The sequence below is a fragment of the Heptranchias perlo genome, chromosome 1 (assembly GCF_035084215.1).
Source record: "Heptranchias perlo isolate sHepPer1 chromosome 1, sHepPer1.hap1, whole genome shotgun sequence".
NCBI classification, from domain to species: domain Eukaryota; kingdom Metazoa; phylum Chordata; class Chondrichthyes; order Hexanchiformes; family Hexanchidae; genus Heptranchias; species Heptranchias perlo.
Genome location: NC_090325.1, coordinates 13,571,304 through 13,594,004, shown reverse-complemented (window position 1 = coordinate 13,594,004; position 22,701 = coordinate 13,571,304). Strand labels below are relative to the sequence as shown.

Sequence of the window (22,701 nt, the reverse complement as noted above, 5' to 3'; positions counted from 1 at the left end):
TGGGCTTTATAAATAGAGGCATAGAGTACAAAAGCAAGGACGTTATATACCTTTATAAAACACTGGTTCGACCACAACTGGAGTATTGTGACCAATTTTGGGCACTGCACTTTAGGAAGGATGTGCAGCCCTTTAGGGTACAGAAAGGATTTACTGGAATGATTCCAGGGATGAGGGACTTCAGTTATGTCAATAGACTAGAGGAGATTGGGTTGTTCTCCTTAGAGCAGAGAAGATTGAGAGGAGATTTGATAGAAGTGTTCAAAATCATGAAGCGTTTCGATAAAGTAAATAAAGAGAAACTGTTCCCATTGGTGGAAGGGTCGAGAACCAGAGGACACAGATTTAAGGTGATTGGCAAAAGAACCAAAGGCGACATGAGGAAAAACTTTTTTATGCAGCAAGTATTTATGATCTGGAATGCACTGCCTGAAAGGGTGAAGGAAGCAGATTCAGTTGTGGATTTCAAAAAGGAATTGGATAAATACTTGAAGGGGAAAAAATTTGCAGGGCTACCGGGAAAGAGTGGGGGAATGGGACTAACTGGATTGCTCTTACAAAGAGGCGGCATAGGTTTGATGGGCCAAATGGCCTCCTTCCGTGCTGTAGCCATTCTGTGATTCTCTGGTTCTTTGAGATTCTGTAATCTCAGTGATGAATATGAATTGGATGAGTTAAGATCATGGCTATTTATTAGGCTAAATTCTATACATGGCAGAAAAGCTTACTTGGATCCAAAACTGCACGCAGTGCTCTAGATGTGATCTCACCAGGGCCAAATACAGTTTTTAAAAAGACCTCTCTGGATTTATATTTTACCCATTGCTATGCATCCCAACATTCTGTTTGCTTTTTTAACATCCTGGCAATATTGTGCTGATGCTATTAGTGACCTGTCCACTAAAACCCCATAAGCTCCGATACCTCAAGTACATTCCCAGTGAGCACATAATCCACATCAACCTTCCCTCTGCCAAATCTCATCAACAAACATTTGTTTAGAGGGTGATCAAACGGCTGAATGTATTGCCAGAGTGATTCAGGCTAACATTGGACCAATTTAAGAAAAAATACTGGATGCTGTAATGGGAAGTCAGTGTAGTTAGTATTCTGGAAGGATTAGATCAAATGGAATAAATGACTCTCTTCATCCAAATCTCTATTTTTGGTCAACACAAAATATTCCATCGTGGTGTATAGAAAGATCAGTTTACATAAATTGTTCGCATTAGCCTTCACTGAACCACTGACTGTGTTTAATTTAGAAATTGAGGGAAGGAGAGGAAAATCAGGACCGATATTAAGTGCTGCACATTTGGAATTGGAGTGAAATATTGATAACATCGGCAAAACTTGATTAGATGTTGCTGTAACAAAAATGGCTAACTTGCTTTGGCATGATGTGGAGATGCCGGTGATGGACTGGGGTTGACAATTGTAAACAATTTTACAACACCAAGTTATAGTCCAACAAATTTATTTTAAATTCCACAAGCTTTCGGAGGCTTCCTCCTTCCTCAGGTGGTGTGGAAATGAAATTTTCGAATCCTTCGCAGTTGAAAATCACAGAACAATGCCTGGTGATTACTGCCCGTTGCCAAGGCAATCACAGTGAGCAGACAGAGAGGTGTCACCTAAAAGTCCACCGAATATACAAACCCCCAACAATGACCCGTTGTATTAAAAACAGATGACATTTGTTCGCTGGTGGGGTTACGTGTAGTGTGACATGAACCCAAGATCCCAGTTGAGGCCGTCCTCATGGGTGCGGAACTTGGCTATCAATTTCTGCTTGACGATTTTGCGTTGTCGTGTGTCCCGAAGGCCGACTTGGAGTATGCTTACTCGAAGGTCGGTGGCTGAATGTCCATGACTGCTGAAGTGTTCCCCGACAGGGAGAGAACCCTCCTGTTTGGCGATTGTTGCGCGGTGTCCATTCATCCGTTGTCGCAGCGTCTGCATGGTCGCGCCAATGTACCATGCTCTGGGGCATCCTTTCCTGCAACGTATGAGGTAGACAACGTTGGCCGAGTCACAGGAGTATGAACCATGCACCTGGTGGGTGGTGTCCTCTCGTGTGATGGTGGTATCTGTGTCGATGATCTGGCATGTCTTGCAGAGGTTACCGTGGCAGGGTTGTGTGGTGTCGTGGACGCTGTTCTCCTGAAAGCTGGGTAATTTGCTGCGAACGATGGTTTGTTTGAGGTTGGGTGGCTGTTTAAAGGCGAGTAGTGGAGGTGTGGGGATGGCCATAGCGAGGTGTTCGTCATCATTGATGACATGTTGAAGGCTGCGGAGAACATGGCGCAGTTTCTCCGCTCCGGGGAAGTACTGGACGACGAAGGGTACTCTGTTGGTTGCGTCCCGTGTTAGTCTTCTGAGGAGGTCTATGCGATTTTTCGCTGTGGCCCGTCGGAACTGTCGATCGATGAGTCGAGCGTCATATCCCGTTCGTACTAGTGCGTCTTTCAGCGTCTGTTGGTGTCCATCGCGTTCCTCCTCGTCTGAGCAGACCCTGTGTATTCGCAGGGCCTGTCCATAGGGGATGGCCTCTTTGACGTAGTTAGGGTGGAAGCTGGAAAAGTGGAGCATCGTGAGGTTGTCCGTGGGCTTGCGGTAGAGTGAGGTGCTGAGGTGCCCGTCTTTGATGGAGATTCGTGTGTCCAAGAAAGAAACTGATTCTGAGGAGTAGTCCATGGTGAGCTTGATGGTGGGATGGAACTTGTTGATGTTATCGTGTAGTCTCTTTAGTGATTCCTCACCGTGGGTCCATCGAAAAAAAATGTCGTCTATGTATCTGGTGTATAGTGTTGGTTGGAGGTCCTGTGCAATGAAGAAGTCCTGCTCGAACTTGTGCATGAAAATGTTGGCGTATTGGGGTGCGAATTTGGTCCCCATGGCTGTTTCGTGTGTTTGGGTAAAGAACTGGTTATTGAAGGTGAAGACATTGTGATCCAGGATGAATTGTAGGATGGCGTCTGGAGATTGGCTGTTGTTGGTGTTGAGTATTGATGCTGTCGCAGCGATGCCGTCATGTTTTGCTTTGGCATGTTTATTGACATGGTTCATCATAAAAACTTTTCCTCACAGAAATCGTCGTCTTGGTATAACATCCCTTTTTGTCACTTCACATTTGTGGTCATGTTTTTTGGCTAGAAAGCAGAAAGTGACAACACCAGGATTCTGTTTTTTTGTTTTTGATGCAGAAGTGCTAATTTAATCCTTTTACGTAGTTGAAGCGATACTGATGAAGGTAACCTGTCTTTGTCTTTCTGATGCTTACTAATGCTTTCTAGCATTAACAACTTTTCTGTTTATCTCTCAAAATATAAAATGACTACAGGCAACAAAAAATCCCCTCGAAACTAAATCTCTTTCATTATTCAGTTGTGTATATGAGATTTCTCAGTAATTACTTCCATTTCCTGATACCCTCTGGGTCAGCGAGCGTCGAGCACAATGTTGAGTAAAGAATTTTCCTGTAAACTCCCTTACAATAGACTAATGGTCTAGGGGGAATAACTTCCCTTGAAAGGATAATGCACCTTTTTAAAAAAAAATCAAAATGTTTTAAATTTCTGCCTGTTTCCAAAATGGGCCCGCCTAAGTATTATGTAATGCATAGGCGTGCAGCTACCCAGATACTTTGAATGCAATTGTTCTAAATTCTATAAATATTTTGGAACATCAAGTATGCCATTCTTTTTAGATCCAAAATTGTACAGCAGCTCAGTTTTATTTTTAAAATAACTGATTTGAAATGCAATTGATTTGTGATTGCTATTTTATTTGTACATCATGGAAATATGTTGCTCTCCCTTTTTAAATATTCAAATATACAAGCTATCTTGCAAGGTGATACCACATATTTCCTCCCAACATTTCCCTCCGTTCGGTTCAATTGATAGATTTCATATTGCTAAAGTGGAAGGTTGTTCATTCATGCTCGACTCCAAGACTTGAGCTCATAATCTAGGTTGGCAGTTGACTTCACTATAATAAGTATTGCCTTTTGCATGAGATGTTCAAAGAATACATCGTCGACATACTCTGGTGGTTCAGGCGGATGTTAAAAATGGTGCCTGTATCCAGCCCAAATTTCTCTCTCAACCAATATTACCAAAATAAGATTACTGGCCGTTCATCTAATTGCTGTTTATGGAATCTTTGGAAATGTTTGAAAAAATAATAAGGCACTGTATAAATGGGTCAGCCTTTCTTTCTCGCCCTCATTGAGCACTCTTTATTGGCTTTGTAAGTCATCTTTCAAGATCAGTTTGTGTTAATAACTTGCAATCATTGGTCCTGATTTTTTTTTTAGATCTGCAGATTAAAACAATTAGATTGAGTTGTCAACCCATAATGATGGGTTGGGGTTGTGTGATAACTTCTGCTTTCTGTAATATAATCATCTTCAAAGATTTACCTACAGGCTAAATGTTTCTCTTCTAGATTGAGTAGAGTTGTCACATTATCACAAAGTGGAGGCATTACATTTTCCTTGCACCCCTCTTGCCAATCTGAGAAAAAGTGAAAGATTCTCGTGTCTCAGGCATAGAATAGCAGAATTACTGTGATCTATGTTGATATAAGATTTAACGTCATTCTCAGACTGGGTGCATTGCAGTGCTGAAGCATATCATAGATGTTCAGCTCAGAAATAGGCCATTCAATTCTAACTCGGTAAACCACCTAACCCAATCCCACTCTCCTGTTCTGCTCCCATATGCTTTAATGTTCCTTTTCTCAAGCAACTATCTGATCCCCATTTAAAAGAATTTTTGGGTTCTGCTTCAGTGATTTGTGGCCGAGAATTCCACATTCTGATCATCCTCTAAATAAAAGTTTTTTTTAACCTCCCCATTAAATTTGTAACCTCTTGTATCTGTCTTGTTAATCAATCAAAATAATATCACTATTTACCTTTTCATACTCTTCATAATCTTGAAGACCTTTTCTCTGGCCAATCTTGAACCTTCTCAGCTCTCCTGAAAGAGCCCTCGTTACTTGAGTGTCTCTCATAACTGATTGCATTCTCGTCATTCTATTCCACTTAACTTTTCCATTGCTTTTGCATCCTGCAAAGAAACAAATCGTCCCAAATCTAGCTAAAAGTTAGCATTGAAACTTCATGAAGCTACTGGTTGAACTGCTTATTGGTGCGAAACACAACAATGTGGCCCATGTGTGATGCTTTTGACTGCAATGCTTGATTACCGTATCTGAACTGAAGGGTCTAAGATATGGTCCAAGGTGATTATTAGCCGATAATCTACTGTTAAGGCTAAGTAATTCCTAGTATATTTGTAGCTGGCTTAAAAAGTAAAATTAAGCTGTGTGTGCTTTATTGAAAATGCAGCTGCTTGTGAGCAAGGTCCTGAGATTAAGTTACGGTCTTCAGTAATACATGGCTCTCTTTTGCTTTGATAATGAAATTATGCAGACATTCCATATAAAGTTGTATAAATTCTACTGATAATTTTAAAAACATTTGAATGATTTAAGTAAAGCTGTTACATAATTGCTTAGCCACCTATGGGTAAACCTGAGTAAATTTTTAAAAAATGATCATTTAGTCTTTGTTATTTTCTGTCGGCTATATGTAGACCTCTTTTAAAAAAATATATAATAGTTATTGAAAACCAATAGAGTCAAATGTAAATGATGGGTTGAAAGATAACCTGTTAATCTAGGGGCATGGTAGTGTAGTGGTTGTTAGCCCAATGTTATAATCAAAAGGTCAAGAGTTCAAATTCCACCATGGCACCAGAGAAAATGACCATAAAAGCAACATGATTGTTAAAACCCAGTTGTTCTCTAATGTCCTTCAGGGAAGGGAACCTTTCACCTCTAATGGGCCTGGGCTATACATGGTTGATTCTTAATGTCTTCTGAAAAGACTTAGCAAGCCACAGTTATAAGAACAAATCGCTAAGAAGACTTATTGAGCAATAAATGTGACTTTAGCAGAGTCATCCATGGGCTAAGGATAAATTAAAATTAAATTGTGAAAGTTTTGTTCACTTAGAAAACTATTTTTTAGTGAATTAATGTCACAGAAGTAAATAAATTGTAACTCACAAAAAGCAAGCTAAAATTGGCAGTCATAATTGTGGTTGATAGAACAGGCTGCATGATGGAAAAAAAACAGGATGTGTTTTTTTTGTTGTTGCTTCGAGCACTTGCAGGTTTAATTCAGTTCGTGCTAGCTATTTTTGCAAACAGCAGAAAATATGCATTAGTCAAATATGCCAAGGACATTAACACATGTGGTTCTGGTCAAACTAAAGGGTCTTTAGTATGCTAATATGTTGAATGCGGAGTAATGTCATTCTCTCCATTCGTGTCCCTGATACCTGACTAAACTAAGTGTTAATTTCCAGCAATCACTAATTATCATCAAATCATCGAATGGTTACAGCACAGAAGGAGGCCATTCGACCTGTCGAGCCTGTGCCAGCTCTCTGCAAGAGCAATCCAGCTCGTCCCACTCCCCTGCCCTTTCCCCGTAGCCCTGCAAATTTTTTCCCTTCAAGTACTTGTCCAATTCCCTTTTGAAAGCCTAGTGTATTCCAGATCATAAGCACTCGCTGTGTAAAAAAACTTTTCCTCTTTTAGCCTTTTTCTTCTGCCAATCACTTTAAATCTATGTCCTCTGGTTCTTGACCTTACTGCCAATGGGAACAGTTTCTCTCTCTCTACTCTGTCCAGATCCTTCATGATTTTGAATACCTCTATCAAATCTCCTCCACCTTCTCTGCTCTAAGGAGAACAACTCCAGCTTCTCCAGTCTATCCACGTAACTGAAGTAACTGAATTATTCAAATTATTTGGGACAAACATACTGTGTAGTTTGAGTGGTTAATCATCTAATGAAGCTATGAGAGATGCAGTTCTTAAATTACCTTTGTTCTGACATATCTTGATGGAGTAGAAATTGGAATGCATTGTGCCTGGTTTTTGGGCATAAAACAGGCGCAAAGCATATCAATTTAGCAATCAGGTGTTGGCCCCTCTGCCAAATTGGAGGAAGAGTTCGTGGAATGTATCAGAGACCGCTTTCTAGAACAATATGTCGAGGAACCGGCTATTTTAGATCTAGTATTGTGTAATGCGATAGGATTAATTAGTAATCTTATAATAAAGGATCCTTTGGGGAGGTGTGATCATAATATGATAGAATTTCATATCGAGTTTGAGAGTGATGTAGTTAAGTCCAAAAGTAGGATATTAAATTTAAACTAGATCAATTATGTAGGTTTGAGGGACGAGTTGGCTAAGGTAGATTGGGAAATTAGATTAAAAGATATGACGGTCGATAAGCAATGGTGAAGATTTGAAGAAATAATTCATAATTCCCAACGAATATGCATGCCCTTGAGGAATGAAAACTCCATAGGAAAAGTGATCCAACCATGGCTAACTAGAGGAGTTAAGGATAGTATTAGATTAAGAGGCTTACAATGCTGCCAAAAAGAGTAGTAAGCCTGAGGATTGGGAGGGTTTTAGAAATCAGCACAAGATGACCAAGAAATTGATAGGGGAGAAAATTGAATGAGAGAGTAAACTGGCAAGAAATATAAAAACAGATTGTAAATGCTTCTACAAGTAGATAAAAAGGAAAAGATTAGCAAAAATAAATGTGGGTCCCTTGGGGGCAGAGGTAGGAGAAATTGTAATGGGGAATAAGGAAATGGCAGAGATGTTGAACAAATATTTTGTATCTGTCTACACAGTAGAAGACACAAAAAACATACTGGAAATAGTGGAGAACCAAGGGTCTAATAAGAGGGAGGAACTTAAAAGTAATTAAGATTAGTAAAGACAATGTTGTAGAAAAATTAATGGGACTAAAAATCGACAAATACCCTGGACTTGATGGCCTACATTCTAGGGTTTTAAAAGAGGTGGCTGCAGTGATAGTAGGTGCATTGGTTTTGATCTGCCAGAATTCCCTAGATTCCAGAACAGTCCCTGTGGATTGAAAAGTAGCAAATGTAACCCCACTATTCAAGAAAGCAGGGAGAGAGAAAACTGAACTATGGACCAGTTGGTCTGACATCAGTCGTCGGGAAAATGCGAGAATCTATTACTATGGACATGGTAATGGGGCACTTAGAAAATCATATGATTAGGCAGAGTCTACATGATTTTATGAAAGGGAAATTGTGTTTGACAAATCTATTAGTTTTTTGAGGGTTTAACTACCAGGGTAGATAAGGGGGAACCAATGGATGTAGTATATTTGGATTTTCAAAAGGCATTCGATAAAGTGCCATATCAAAGGTTGTTAGACAAGATAAGGGCTCATGGGGTTGGGGTTAATATGTTAGCATGGATTGAGGATTGATTAACGGACAGAAATCAGAGAGTAGGAATAAACGGATCATTTTCGGGTTGGCAGGTTGTAACTATTGGGGTGCCGCTGGTATCAGTGCTTGGGCCTCAGCTATTTACGATCTATATTAATGAAGGGACCGAGTGTAATGTGTCCAAGTTTGCTGACGATACAAAGGTAGGTTGAAAAGTAAGCTGGGCGGAGGACGCAAAGACTCTGCAAAGGGATATCGACAGGTTAAGTGAGTGGGCGAGAAGGTGGCAGATGGAGTATAATGTGGGGAAATGGGAGATTATTCACTGGTAAGAAAAATAGAAAAACGGAATATTTTTGAAATGGTGAGAAACTATTAAATATTGGTGTTCAGAGGGATTTGGGTGTCCTTGTACATGAAATACAAGGTTAACATGCAGGTACAGCAAGCAATTAGGAAGGCAAATGGTATGTTGGCCTTTGCTGCAAGGAGGTTTAAATACAAGAGTAAGGAAGTCTTGCTGCAACTGTATAGGCCTTTGGTGAGACCACACCTGGGATAGTATGTGCAGTTTTGGTCTCCTTACCTAAGGAAGGATATACTTGCCTTCGAGGCGGTGCAACAAAGGTTCACTGGATTGATTCCTGGGATAAGAAAGTAGTCCTCTGAGGAGAGATTGAGTGGAATGGGCCTACTCTCTCTGGAGTTTAGAAGAATGAGAGGTGGTCTCATTGAAACATAGGGTAGATGCTGAGAGGCTGCTTCCCCTGGCTGGAGAGTCGAACTAGGAGGCATAGTCTCAGGATAAGGGGTTGGACATTTAGGACTGAGATGAGGATGAATTTCTTCACTTGAGAGTCTTGAATATTTGAAATTCTGTACCCCAGAGGGTTGTGGATGCTAAGTTGAGTATATTCAGGACTGAGAGCGATACATTTTTGGACTCATGTGGAATTGATGGATATAGGGATCAGGCGGGTAAGTGGAGTTGAGGTCGAAGATCAGCCATGATCTTATTTAATAGCGGAGCAGGCTCGAGGGGCCATATGGCCCACTCCTGCACCTATTTCTTATGTTCTTATTCATGGGGCCTGTCTTTTAGGTGTCCCGAGTGGACGTGTAAACCAGCCGTTGAGCCCCTTGAATATATAAATTAGGGGCATCGCATAACACTGGTTGAAGGACCACTTTGACAAATTGGTCACCTCATGAGCAGGGCTGCCAACCGATGGTAAATTATTGACTCTTTTTCAACGACACCATCCGCTGGAGCTAAGAGGAGCAGATCTGTTCCCCTGACTCCACAGGAGCTGCGATCGCCCCCTCCCTTGTAACCCGTTCCAACACCGCCGCCAACCCCCCCCCCCCCCCCCCCACACCCCGAGACTTAACTGAGGGCCGCTGCCAGCAAGATAGACGGCCCGAAATTTGTTCCTCCCATGCAGCAATCTGCCTGCGCAGGCATGACCAATGATGGCAGCTTGCCCCAAGAATGCCGATGAGGCATGACGACTGATCTCCATCAATCCTGTGAACATAGGAGAAGCGTTAGTTTTGACATTTCAAGGAAAATGATTTATAATGACTATAAATATACTGTTCAGTTACCTACTTAATAATGTAAAATAAATTTATTTGTTGGGTTATAACCTGAGCTGTGGTCTAAAATTGTATGTTCACCCATCTGCTGAAGTCGAGATCACGTGCTAGAACATGATATATTCCAGTAAATTGAAATACAGTGGCAAGAGTTTTCTCTTCTACCCCTGGTTCTCACTATGTTGAATGGGTCAAGAGACACTCTAATTCACAGGGCATATGTGGTCCCCTTACAGGAATGGCTGGTGACACAGAAATATTTAGCTTAAAAATCCTAAAACATAATGGCTATCATTAGATCATTGTAAATGTAAGAGCTTGTCCTGTGTGAAAATATATTTTCATCACTTCTCTCCTGAACATAGAGAGTTGGGGTGGGGTACACTTCCACTGGTACCTCACCCAATGTCTAATCTACTTGAGAGAGCAAGAAGGCTGACCGTTGGAAGACTATTCGAAGGTGAGCCATGACAGCTGAGCTTGATCCTGATCCTGTCCTCTTTTGATGGTCAGACGTACATGTTCCGGCAGGAGTTGCGGGAGTAGGAATCCCAGTTGATTATTTTCTTCTCTTTTGCCTCCTCCCTCACCCAGGGGCACTGAGGTCAATTTTGCTTTCCAATTGCCAAGCTCGCTGAAATAAACTAACTCAGGAGAGACCTTAAAGTTTATTGGTATCAAAAATCATCATAATCATTATAATTTATATAGTGTTGTCTGATTTGTAATTTCAGACCTGGAACGGTGTCAAGTATTAACTAATAAGAGCTGCCAGATGTTGCAAAAACCTGGCAGACCTGTTGGAACTTAATTCTTGCAGCTGTCACTGACTTGAAGGGGTTAACAGAGATACAGTGATGTTGCATTGGATGAATATTGCCTTTCAAAGACAGTTTAAACTTTACAGCCTAACAAACTGCTTCTACCACTTGACTGTCCTATGATTGTTTTAAACTAAATATTCAATTTGTAGCTATTACTGTGGGTATTAGTAGCAACCAGTTGTCATGCATTGAATTCCTGCCAGTTTTTTTTCTGTAAAGTAAAGTTTTGAAGGATATTGTCTTTGTTTTATGATCTGGTTATGGGTAAGGGTGGAGCGCCAGCCAACACAAACTAATTGTGACAGTTTTTAACTTTAGGCTACAACTGTGTTTCTAAATTGGAAAATTGCTCATATTGCATTAAAACATTTTTTACGTAATTTAAGGAACAAATTTATGGGGTGTTAGCCTTGGCTCAAAAGTGAAACACTCGCCTCTAAGTCACAAGGTCGTGGGTTCAAGCCCCACTCCAGAGCCGTTACACATAATCTAAGCTGACACCTTGGAGTGCTGCGATGTCGGAGCTGCTGTCTTCCCTAAACAAGGTCTCACAGATGAACATAAAAGATCCCATGGCACGATTTGGAGCATGAAGGTTTGCCTGGTGTCATAGCCAACATCTAACCCTCAACCAATGCATAAAAAGATATCTGGTCATTTATTTTATTGCTGTTTGTGGGTCCTTTCTGTGTGCAAGTTGGCTGCCATGTTTCCCTAAATTAAACAGTGACTATACTTCAGAAGTATTTCATTGTCTGTGAAGTGCTTTTGGGACATCAGGATGTTCATTCTTTCATAACACTGTTATCACTATTAACTTTTTACTGAATGACTATTTCTAGAATTAAGCTCCAATGCATTTGAGAAATAACTTCTTAGCCAGCATTTAGTCCCAACATTGGCTTTCAGGGGCATGCTGTTGTTTTACCCAGTGAGTGTGCATATATACATTACTGAGAAAGATATGTAGAATGATAAAAATTAAATGAATTGCACGCCCCTGAAGGTCTAAGGAATTTTGCACCCCTATTTATATTTGAGCCTAGATAGTGAATTTTAACAGGGTATTAGACCACTGTAAGCAGCACAACTAAGCTCGATCTTGTTCTGACCTGACAGCCACGCCTACAATTGCAGCAGGGGTAGCTCATTGGAGATCAGGGTAGCGACTCTGGCAGATTTATTTTTGTTCTCCCTAATCCAGACTAGGGCCATCTGTAGTGGTTCTACTGCCACCCTGGTTGAGAATAAGTAATAAAGACCCAATGAACAGATCTCTGAAATAGCACTGATAACTTATTCCCAAGCAGATAACTTACAATTTATCACCGCCCTTGTACTTCTGTTATTAAGCCAATTCTCAATCTGTTCAGGCAGTGTGTTAACTATTCCACAAGCCTTCCTTTCATACTACTCTCATGAGGAACTATGTTAGACATCTTTTGAAAGTCCAAGTAAACTACATCTACTGGATTACCTTTATCCAGTAACTTGTTTGCCAAGAAAAATACCTGATTGTAACACTCCAACTTCTGTTATTGTATATGTGTAAAACACATTGTATTGTATTCAATTGTACAAAGCAAAATGATCTGGAATTCTCCAGTTATTAGAAAGTAACTGACATAAATACTGCATTTCAATGTGGTGATTATTGCAAAAACCAACAATATTTGTAGTTATTAAACATGAGAAAAAACAGGCTTGAGCCTGTCCTACATTGGCACAGCATTGCCCCATCTCTGCAGCCATGCGATCTGGGAGGGGCAAAAAGCAAGAGAAAAAAACTTTGGGACAATTTACGGAAAAAATCGGAAATTCCAGCCTGACCGCTAAAGGTGATCAAACAAGTTCCAAGAGATCATAGTATCTGCATGGCACATCTCCCCAATGAGCCACCTACCTTTTATGCTCTCAGGAAGTCATACACCTCTATTTTGAATGCTTGCAACTGATCCACACTGCATATACCGGCAACTTGTACCAGAAGTTGTCGACTCTCTGCGAAAAGTAGTACCTCCTAGCATCTAACATGGTTCTATGCTTACGTAACATACACTGATTGATATGAAAGAGGTGTATGTGGTATAAGGTATCAATTTTGTTGGTGACACAAGGCTATTTGGGGAGGGAATAAGTAGAAAAGAGATTTAATATTTTCCAAGAGACTTCGACCAATTATGTAGATGTGCTTGGATATTGCAGATGGATTTTAAGGTGATTGGCAAAAGAACCAACGGTGATATGAGGGAAAACCTTTTTACACAGCGAGTGTATCTGGAATGCACTGCCTGAGGGGGTGCTGGAGGCAGATTCAATCATGGCCTTCAAAAAGGAACTGGATAAGTACTTGAAAGTAAAAAATTTGCAGGGCTACAGTGATAGGGCGGGGGAGTGGGACTAGCTGGATTGCTCTTGCATCGAGCGGGCGCGACTATCCTTCCATGCTGTAACCTTTCTATGATTTTGAAGTAGAGAAATGTAGGATAGTATGTATATAGGAATGTATAATTTGGAAGTGATTATTGATGGGATTAGAAGTTAGACACTTTATACTGCATACAACTTAATGGTAAGACCAATTCTCGTGTATTAAGTGCATCTTTAGTCACTCAACCCAAAAAAGGATGAGTGTGCTCGCAAGGGCTCAGAAAATAGTCGTCATCACTTTTTTTTTATCTGTTCATGGGATGTGGGCGTTGCTGGCAAGGCCAGTATTTATTACCCTTCAGAATGTGGTGGTGAGCCGCCTTCTTGAACCGCTGCAGTCCATGTGGTGAAGGTTCTCCCACAGTGCTGTTCGATAGGGAGTTCCAGGATTTTGACCTGGTGACGATGGAGGAACGGCGATATATTTCCAAGTCGGGATGGTGTGTGACTTGGAGGGGAATGTGCAGGTGGTGTTCCCATGTGCATGCTGCTCTTGCCCTTCTAGGTGTAGAGGTCACTGGTTTGGGAGGTGCTGTCAAAGAAGCCTTGGTGAGTTGCTGCAGTGCATCCTGTGGATGGAACACACTGCAGCCATGGTGCACCGGTGGTGAAGGGAGTGGAAGTTTAGGGTGGTGGATGGGGTGCCAATCAAGCGGGCTGCCTTGTCCTGGATGGTGTTGAGCTTCTTGAGTGTTGTTGGAGCTGCACTTTTCCAGGCAAGTAGAGAGTATTCCATCACACTCCTGACTTGTTCCTTGTAGATGGTGGAAAGGCTTTGGGGGGTCAGGTGGTGAGTCACTCACCACAGAATACTCAGCCTCTGTACTACTCTTGTAGCCACAGTATTTAAATGTCTGGTCCAGTTAAGTTTCTGGTCAATGGTGACCCCCCCCCCACCCTGGATGTTGATGGTGGGGGATTTGATGATGGTAATGCCGTTGAATGTCCAGGGGAAGCGGCTTGAGTCTCTCGTTGGAGGTGGTCATTGCCTGGCACTAGTTTGGCGCGAATGTTACTTGCCACTTATCAGCCCAAGCCTGGATGTTGTCCAGGTCTTGCTGCATGCGGACACAGACTGCTTCATTATCTAAGGGGTTGCGAATGGAACTGAACACTGTGCAATCATCAGCGAACATCCCCATTTCTGACCTTATGATGGAGGGAAGGTCATCGATGAAGCAGCTGAAGATGGTTGGGCCTAGGACACTGCTCTGAGGAACTCCTGCAGCAATGTCCTGGGGCTGAGATGCTTGGCCTCCAACAACCACCACCATCTTCCTTTGTGCGAGGTATGACTCCAGCCACTGCAGAGTTTTCCCCCTGATTCCCATTGACTTCAATTTTACTAGGGCTCCTTGGTGCCACACTCGGTCAAATGCTGCCTTGATGTCAAGGGCAGTCACTCTCACCTCACCTCTGGAATTCAGCTCTTTTGTCCATGTTTGGACCAAGGCTGTAATGAGGTCTACAGCCAAGTGGTCCTGGCAGAACCCAAACTGAGCATCGGTGAGCAGGTTATTGGTGAGTAAGTGCCGCTTGATAGCACTGTCGATAACACCTTCCGTCACTTTGCTGATGATTGAGAGTAGACTGATGGGGCGGTAATTGGCCGGATTGGATTTGTCCTTTTTGTGGATAGGACCTACCTGGGCAATTTTCCACATTGTCGGGTAGGTGCTAGTGTTGTAGCTGTACTGGAACAGTTTGGCTGGAGGCGCAGCTAGTTCTGGAGCAGAAGTCTTCAGCACTACAGCCGGGATGTTGTCGGAGCCCATAGCCTTTGTTGTATCCAGTGCACTCAACCATTTCTTGATATCATGTGGAGTGAATCGAATTGGCTGAATACTGGCTTCTGTGATGGGGATATCGGGAGGAGGCAGAGATGGATCATCCACTCGGCACTTCTGGCTGAAGATGGTTGCAAATGCTTCAGCCTTGTCTTTTGCACTCACCTGCTGGACTCTGCCATCATTGAGGATGGGGATGTTCACAGAGCCGCCTCCTCCCGTTAATTGTCTTGTCACCAAGGCGGTAGGTGGTAATCAGCAGAAGTTTCCTTGCCCATGTTTGACCTGATGCTATGAGGGATTTCAAGGGGTCCGGAGTCAATGTTGAGGACTCCCAGGGCCACTTCCTCCTGACTGTATACCACTGTACCGCCACCACTGGTGGGTCTGTCATGCTGGTGGGGCAGGACATACCCAGGGATGGTGATGAAAGACTCTGGGATGTTGGCTGAAAGGTATGATTCTGCAAGTATGTCTGTGTCAGGCTGTTGCTTGACTAGTCTGTGGGACAGCTCTCCCAATTTTGGCACAAGTCCCCAGATGTTAGTGAGGAGGACTTTGCAGGGTCGACTGGGCTTGGTTTGCCTTTGTCGTGTCCGGTGCCTGGTGGTCCGGTGCTGGTTGGTCCGTCCGGTTTTATTCTTATTATGACTTTTTGTAGTCAGATGGTACAACTGAGTGGCTTGCTCGGCCATTTCAGAGAGCGATTAAGAATCAACCACATTGTTGTGGGTCTGGAGTCACATATAGGCCAGACTAGGTAAGGACAGCAGGATTCCTTCCCTAAAGGACATTATTGAACCAGATGGATTTTTACGACAATCTCATTGCCACCATTACTGATACTAGCTTTTTTTATTCCCGATTTTATTTAATTGAATTTAAATTCCCCAACTGCCGTGGTGGAATTTGAACTCATGACTCCGGGTTATTAGTCCTGGCCTCTGGATTACTAATCCAATAGCATAACCACTATGTTACCGTAATTAATTAATTATTGAAGAAAGACTCAAAAGACAAAACTTATTTTTCTGCAGAAAAGGAATGAGGGGAATAGTTTATAGATAAGATTGAAGTAATTAACCTGTTTACTTAGATAATGTGCACAAGACTAGAGAGTCCAAGCACAAAATTCAAACACATGAAGCAAGATTAGAGATGGCGGGGGGGGGGGGGGGGGGGGGGAAGACCTGTTAACTGACAGGATAATGTATAGTGGGCGGACTCCCAGAGTCAGTTGGCTTCTTTTAATCGGGAGGTGGGTTGATACCTGTGGAGGAAAGAAAGAACTTGCGTTTATGTTGTGCTTTTCACGAGCTCAGGATGTTCAAAGCACTTCATAGCTGATGAAGTACTTTTGAAGTGTTGTCACTGCTGTAGGTTAACGTGACAGCTAATTTGCATACAGCAAGATCCCATTATCAGCAATGAGATAAATGAGAGAAAATCTGTTGTGATTATGTTGGTTCAGGGCTAAATTTTGGCTGGAGCACTGGACGAACTCTCCTTTTTGAATAATGCCATGAGCTCTTAAGTTCACCTGAGAAGGCAGGAAGGGCTTCGGTTAAATGTCTCATCATCTGTAGTTAAGTGTGATATAAGCACTAGCTGGCAAGCCATTGTAATGAGAGTAAAGTGCTGTGAGTTATTTGTTATTTACTTGTATAAATTCCATACTCAACATCTTACTATCAAGCACTCCATATCAATGTCTCACTGCTATTAAATGAGCAGAGGTAAGGCTGGTGCTAATGAGCTGGAATGATGTCGGGCAGCAGACAAATACCACTTTGCAGATAACCATGAATAGCGGTCTCAATTCTGTGGAGGAGAGATATTGCAGTGGGATTCTCTTCCCCTACGTTAGTAGCACGTATTCACTTCCCTTGGCCCTGATGGAAACAAATGTTTCGAGGGCTTCATGATAGAGGTTTAGAAAGATTAAGGGTATGCACCTTTTGTTTCTCTTTACAGATGCTGAGTGGCTTGTATATTTGCAGTATTTTCTGTTCCTATTTCAGATTTGCAGTTTTTCCTTTTTTATCTTACAAATGTCTTCTGCTATATGGCAAATTATGAACTGTAAAGGTTATCATTTGAAAAAAATGCTGGCGATAAATGGTTAAAGAACAATATTAAGTTGCAAAACATTTATTTTATCGTTAGACCTGAATAGTCAAACTCTAGACATCTGGGTGTGATACTGTAGCCTTGCAGAATATTTGCAGATGAAGTTCTCATTACTTTTGTCAGATGCCTGCTAAGTGGAAAACAGATTGGACATTTTTTCTTCCTCCTTACCACCTTGTTTACTATCCCCCTGCCTTTAAATTTAGGCTTTTGCATCCATCCTGCTCGTCTTGGTTGGGAGTTGTGAATGTTGAATTCATAGACAGATGTCTGCTTTTTTGGGTTGATCCCAAGAGGCAGACTTATGGAAAGGTAGAAGGACTGTGACAACAATGTATTTTCAATCTGTATTAAAGTTTTGATTTGGATTCATTATGGACAGAAATAGCATGTGAGGTGTTGAAATCCCTTAAGTACACGGTGTTGCTCAAAGAAAAGGCCATGAGCTCATCAGAGTCCTAACATGCTGGCTGCAGTGATCCCCGACCTTCATGCTGGACAGAAAAGGGTACGCTGCAGATTGTAGGGACCCAAGGTTTGCTTATGGAAGTAACTGATTGCACTGAACCCAAGAAAATAGCATAAAACCCCAAAAACCTGATGGGGGCTCACCAACCTATTATGATTCCCTCACTCCAACCACAACAGTTCAGACTGGTGAGCAGGTAGTACTCCATAACTTTTTAAAATAGTGTTCAGTGTTATAAATGTAGCAGTATTTGATAAAAGAAAATAGGTAATTGTAGCAAGCTTTGTTTACTTGCTGCTTCAGTTTTTCTTATACTTTGATGAAAAAAGAAAATATTTCATTGATTTAAGTGTTTCATTGAGTTTATCAAGGAAAAACCAAAATGACAGTCACAGTTCTGACCCAGACCTGATGTTGATTCTTAGAGGCTACATATAACTAAATGTATCTTTTTTGACCCCCCCCCCCCCCCTTTAGAATTCACCAGGTGTTGTTGCTGTACTTATTATTGAATACAAGAGATCGCTGCTTCCGCACCTGCCCATTCAGTTACACTCCGCGTCGAATTGCCTGATGTTTGCACTTATGCCAAGATCGAAAATCTATAAATCCTTTTACTCCCAGGTAAGGACATGGCCTTGAAGGTAAAAATGGTGGGATGATTTCCAATAATCAAATCTGTTTCCCTATATCTTTTATACTGCCTACTTATAGTATGGGCAGGCAGAAATTGATGCAGTTTCTAAATGCAAGAATTTGTGCGAAGAACTAATTTAAAAAAAAAATTAAATACTGCATTGCTACAACCAATATTCCAGTTACATCGGGTTACATCAAAACTACAGTACAGAAACAGGCCATTCAGCCCAACTGGTCTATGATGTGTTTATGCTCCACATGTGCCTCTTCCCTCCCGACTTCATCAAACCTTCTATTCCTTTCTCCCTCGTGCTTATCTAGCTTCCCCTTAAATGCATCTATGATATTCGCTGCAACTCTCCTTGTTCCACTTCTCCTGAATTCCCTATTGGATTTATTAACGACTATTTTATATTTATGACCTCTAGTTTTGGACTCCCCACAACTGGAACATTTTCTCTATGTCTACCCTATCAGGTCACTCCAAGCCCAAAAGAACCATAGAACCATAAAAAAGATACAGCGCAGAAGGGGGCCATTCGGCCCATCGTTCTGCGCCAGCTCGAAGAACAACCAGGTGTCCATTCTTCCAGCACCCGGTCTGTAGCCCTGCAGCTTACAGCACTTTAGATGCAGGTCCAGGTACTTTTTAAAAGAGTTGATGGTCCCTGCCTCTACCACCAATTCGGGCAGCGAATTCCATACACCCACCACCCTCTGGGTAAAAAAGTTTTTCCTCATGTCCCCTCTAATCCTTCCGCCCAACAGCTTAAATCTATGTCCTCTAGTTCTTGAAGTCTCCGCTGGGGGAAACAGGTACTTCCTGTCTACTCTATCTGGACCCCTCATAATTTTGTACACCTCAATCAAGTCTCCCATCAACGTCCTCTGCTCCAAGGAAAACAACCCCAGCCTATCCAATCTCTCCTCGTAGCTACAATTTTCAAGCCCTGGCAACATTCTTGTAAATCTTCTCTGCGCACTCTCCAGAGCAATTACGTCCTTCCTGTAATGTGGTGACCAGAACTGCACACAATACTCCAGCTGTGGCCTGACCAGCATTTTATTCAGTTCCATCATTATATCCCTGCTTTTGTATTCTGTACCTCAGCTAATAACGGAGAGCATTCTGTATGCCGCCTTCACAATCTTATCTACCTGTACTGCCATCTTCAGGGACCTGTGCACATGCACTCCAAGGTCTCTCACTTCCTCTACCCCTCTCAATATAGTCCCGATTACTGCGTATTCCCTTTTTACTGTTTGCCCTCTGAGTGCATTACCCCACACTTCTCCAGGTTGAACTCCATTTGCCACTTCCGCCCACTCCACCAACCCATTGATCTCTTCTTGGAGTCGACAGCTATCCTCTTCACTATCAACTACACGGCCAATTTTTGTGTCCTCTGCAAATTTGCCAATCATGCCCCCTACATTCAAGTCCAAATCATTAATATATACCACAAACAGCAAGGGACCCAACACTGAGCCCTGTGGCACACCACTGGAAACGGATTTCCATTCGCAAAGACATCAATCGACTTTTACCCTTTGTTTCCTGTTACTGAGCCAATTTTGGATCCAATTCGCCACATTTCCCTGTATCCCATGGGCTTTTATCTTTCTGACCAGTCTGCCATGTGGGACCTTGTCAAATGCCTTACTAAAATCTACGTAGACATCATCCACTGTACTACCCTCATCAATCCTCCTTGTCACTTCCTCAAAGAATTTAATCAGATTTGTAAGGCATGACCTTCCCTGAACAAATCCATGCTGACTATCCCTGATTAAACCATGCCTTTCCAAGTGACAGTTTATCCTATCTCTCAGTATTGATTCTAATAGTTTGCCCATCACCGAGGTAAGACTGACCGGCCTATAATTGATCGGCCTTTCCCTCGTATCCTTTTTAAACAATGGTACTACGTTTGCAATCTTCCAGTCCTCCGGTACCTCCCCTGTATCTAGTGAGGATTGGAAAATGATCCTCAGAGCGTCGGCTGTTTCCTCCCTGGCTTCTTTCAATAGCCAGGGAAACAATCCATCTGGCCCTGGTGACTTACCAACTTTGAAGGATTCCAGTCCCTCCAGTACTTCCTCTCTTGTTATGTTTACCGTATCCAATATTTCACACCTCTCCTCTTTAACTACAACATCCGGATCATGCCTTTCCCTTGTGAATATGGAGACAAAATATTCATTTAAAAACCTACCCCATCCTCTGCTTCTACACACATGTTACCCTTATCATCCCTGATAGGTCCCACCTTTTCCTTAGCTATCCTCTCGTTCTTAATGTACTGATAAAACATCTTTGGGTTTTCTTTAATCTTACTAGCTAATATTTTTCCATGCCCTCTCTTTGCTTTCCTTATTTCTTTTTTTATGTCATCCCTGTACTTTCTATACTCCTAGGTTTTCTGTGACAGTCATAAGCTTTCTTTTTCTGCTTTATCTTGCCCCGTATGCTTCTAGACCACCGGGGAGCTCTAAATTTGGCAGTGCCACCTTTCTTCTTTGAGGGGACGTGTCTGCATTGTACCTGCAGAATTTCACTTTTTAGTGCCTCCCACTGGCTTGGCACTGATTTTTTTCCTCAAGTAGTTGTGTCTAGTCCACTTCTGCCAAATCACCTCTGAGTTCTGTAAAATTTGCCTTCCCCTAATTTAAAATGTTTACTCCTGATTTAACTCTGTCCTTTTCCATAATAATGCTAAAACTAACTGAATTGTGGTCACTATCCCCAATATGGTCACCCACTGTCGCTTTACCCAATTGCCCATCTTCATTTCCCAGGACTAAATCTAGAATTGCAAATCCTCTTGTTGGGCTTGTCACATACTGGCTAAAAAAGTTCTCCTGGACACCGATCAAGAATTTTGCATCCTCTGTGCCCCTCGCATTGTTTGAATCCAAGTTGATGTTAGTGGTTGAAGTCCCCTACTATGGACCTCTTAGTTTTGCACTCAGAAATTTGCCTACATGTTTGTTCTTTTATCTCCCTTTCGCTATTCGGGGGTCTATGGTACACTCTGAGTCGTGTGACTGCTCCTTTTTTATTTCTTAGCTCAACCCATATGGCCTCGATTGATGATCCATTTAGCATATCATCCCTTCTCACAACTGTAATTGATTCTTTAACTAATAATGTTACCCCCCTCCTTTTTTATCACCCACTCTATCCTGCCTGAAAACTCTATATCCAGGAATATTGAGCTGCCAATTATCCCCCTCTTTAAGCCAGGTTTCCGTTATAGCAATGATATCATGCTGCCAAGTGTCTATCTGTGCCCTTAGCTCATCTGCTTTGTTTGTAATACTCCTTGCATTCTACAAATACATAAAGGGCAAAAGAGTAACTAGGGAGAGAGTAGGGCCTCTTAAGGATCAACAAGGTCATCTATGTGCGGAACCACAAGAGATGGGTGAGATCCTGAATGAATATTTCACATCGGTATTTACGGTTGAGAAAGGCATGGATGTTAGGGAACTTGGGGAAATAAATAGTGATGTCTTGAGGAGTGTACATATTACAGAGAGGGAGGTGCTGGAAGCCTTAACGCGCATCAAGGTAGATAAATCTCCGGGACCTGATGAAATGTATCCCAGGACGTTATGGGAGGTTAGGGAGGAAATTGCGGGTCCCCTAGCAGAGATATTTGAATCATCGACAGCTACAGGTGAGGTGCCTGAAGATTGGAGGGTAGCAAATGTTGTGCCTTTGTTTAAGAAGGGCGGCAGGGAAAAGCCTGGGAACTACAGACCGGTGAGCCTGACATCTGTAGTGGGTAAGTTGTTAGAGGGTATTCTGAGGGACAGGATCTACAGGCATTTGGCGAGGCAGGGACTGATTAGGAACAGTCAGCATGGTTTTGTGAGAGGAAAATCATGTCTCACGAATTTGATTGAGTTTTTTGAAGGGGTAACCAAGAAGATAGATGAGGGCTGTGCAGTAGACGTGGTCTACATGGACTTCAGCAAAGCATTTGACAAGGTACCGCATGGTAGGTTGTTACATAAGGTTAAATCTCATGGGATCCAAGGTGAGGTAGCCAATTGGATACAAAATTGGCTTGATGACAGAAGACAGAGGGTGGTTGTAGAGGGTTGTTTTTCAAACTGGATGCCTGTGTCCAGCGGTGTGCCTCAAGGATCGGTGCTGGATCCGCTGTTATTTGTTATTTATATTAATGATTTGGATGAGAATTTAGGAGGCATGGTTAGTAAGTTTGCAGATGACACCAAGATTGGTGGCATTGTGGACAGTGAAGAAGGTTATCTAGGATTGCAACGGGATCTTGATAAATTGGGCCAGTGGGCCGATGAATGGCAGATGGAGTTTAATTTAGATAAATGTGAGGTGATGCATTTTGGTAGATCGAATCGGGCCAGGACCTACTCCGTTAATGGTAGGGCGTTGGGGAGAGTTATAGAACAAAGAGATCTAGGAGTACAGGTTCATAGCTCCTTGAAAGTGGAGTCACAGGTGGATAGGGTGGTGAAGAAGG

The 22,701-nt window shown here is 42.2% G+C and overlaps 2 protein-coding genes across 4 annotated transcripts in view; one reads left to right on the top strand and one right to left on the bottom strand.

Annotated features, from left to right (window-relative positions):
- dnaaf9 (dynein axonemal assembly factor 9) overlaps window positions 1-22,701 on the top strand; it is a 174,741-nt gene that overhangs the window by 86,529 nt on the left and 65,511 nt on the right. For all 3 annotated transcript variants that reach the window (XM_067981140.1, XM_067981085.1, XM_067981025.1), the window contains one exon: window positions 18,029-18,175. In XM_067981140.1, coding sequence (XP_067837241.1) covers window positions 18,029-18,175 — 147 coding nt within the window. The remainder of the gene's footprint in view (window positions 1-18,028; window positions 18,176-22,701) is intronic.
- Window positions 1,399-5,485, bottom strand: LOC137318262 (uncharacterized). The gene is made up of 2 exons (XM_067981209.1): window positions 4,924-5,485; window positions 1,399-3,152 (listed from the first exon to the last, which is right to left on the bottom strand). The coding sequence occupies exon 2, from the start codon at window positions 3,070-3,072 to the stop codon at window positions 1,714-1,716; it is 1,359 nt and encodes a 452-aa protein (XP_067837310.1). The 5' UTR covers window positions 3,073-3,152; window positions 4,924-5,485; the 3' UTR covers window positions 1,399-1,713.

Excerpts from the sequence above, each read along its gene's own strand:
- LOC137318262 (XM_067981209.1), bottom strand. The coding sequence starts at position 3,072 with ATGATGAACCATGTCAATAAACATGCCAAAGCAAAACATGACGGCATC.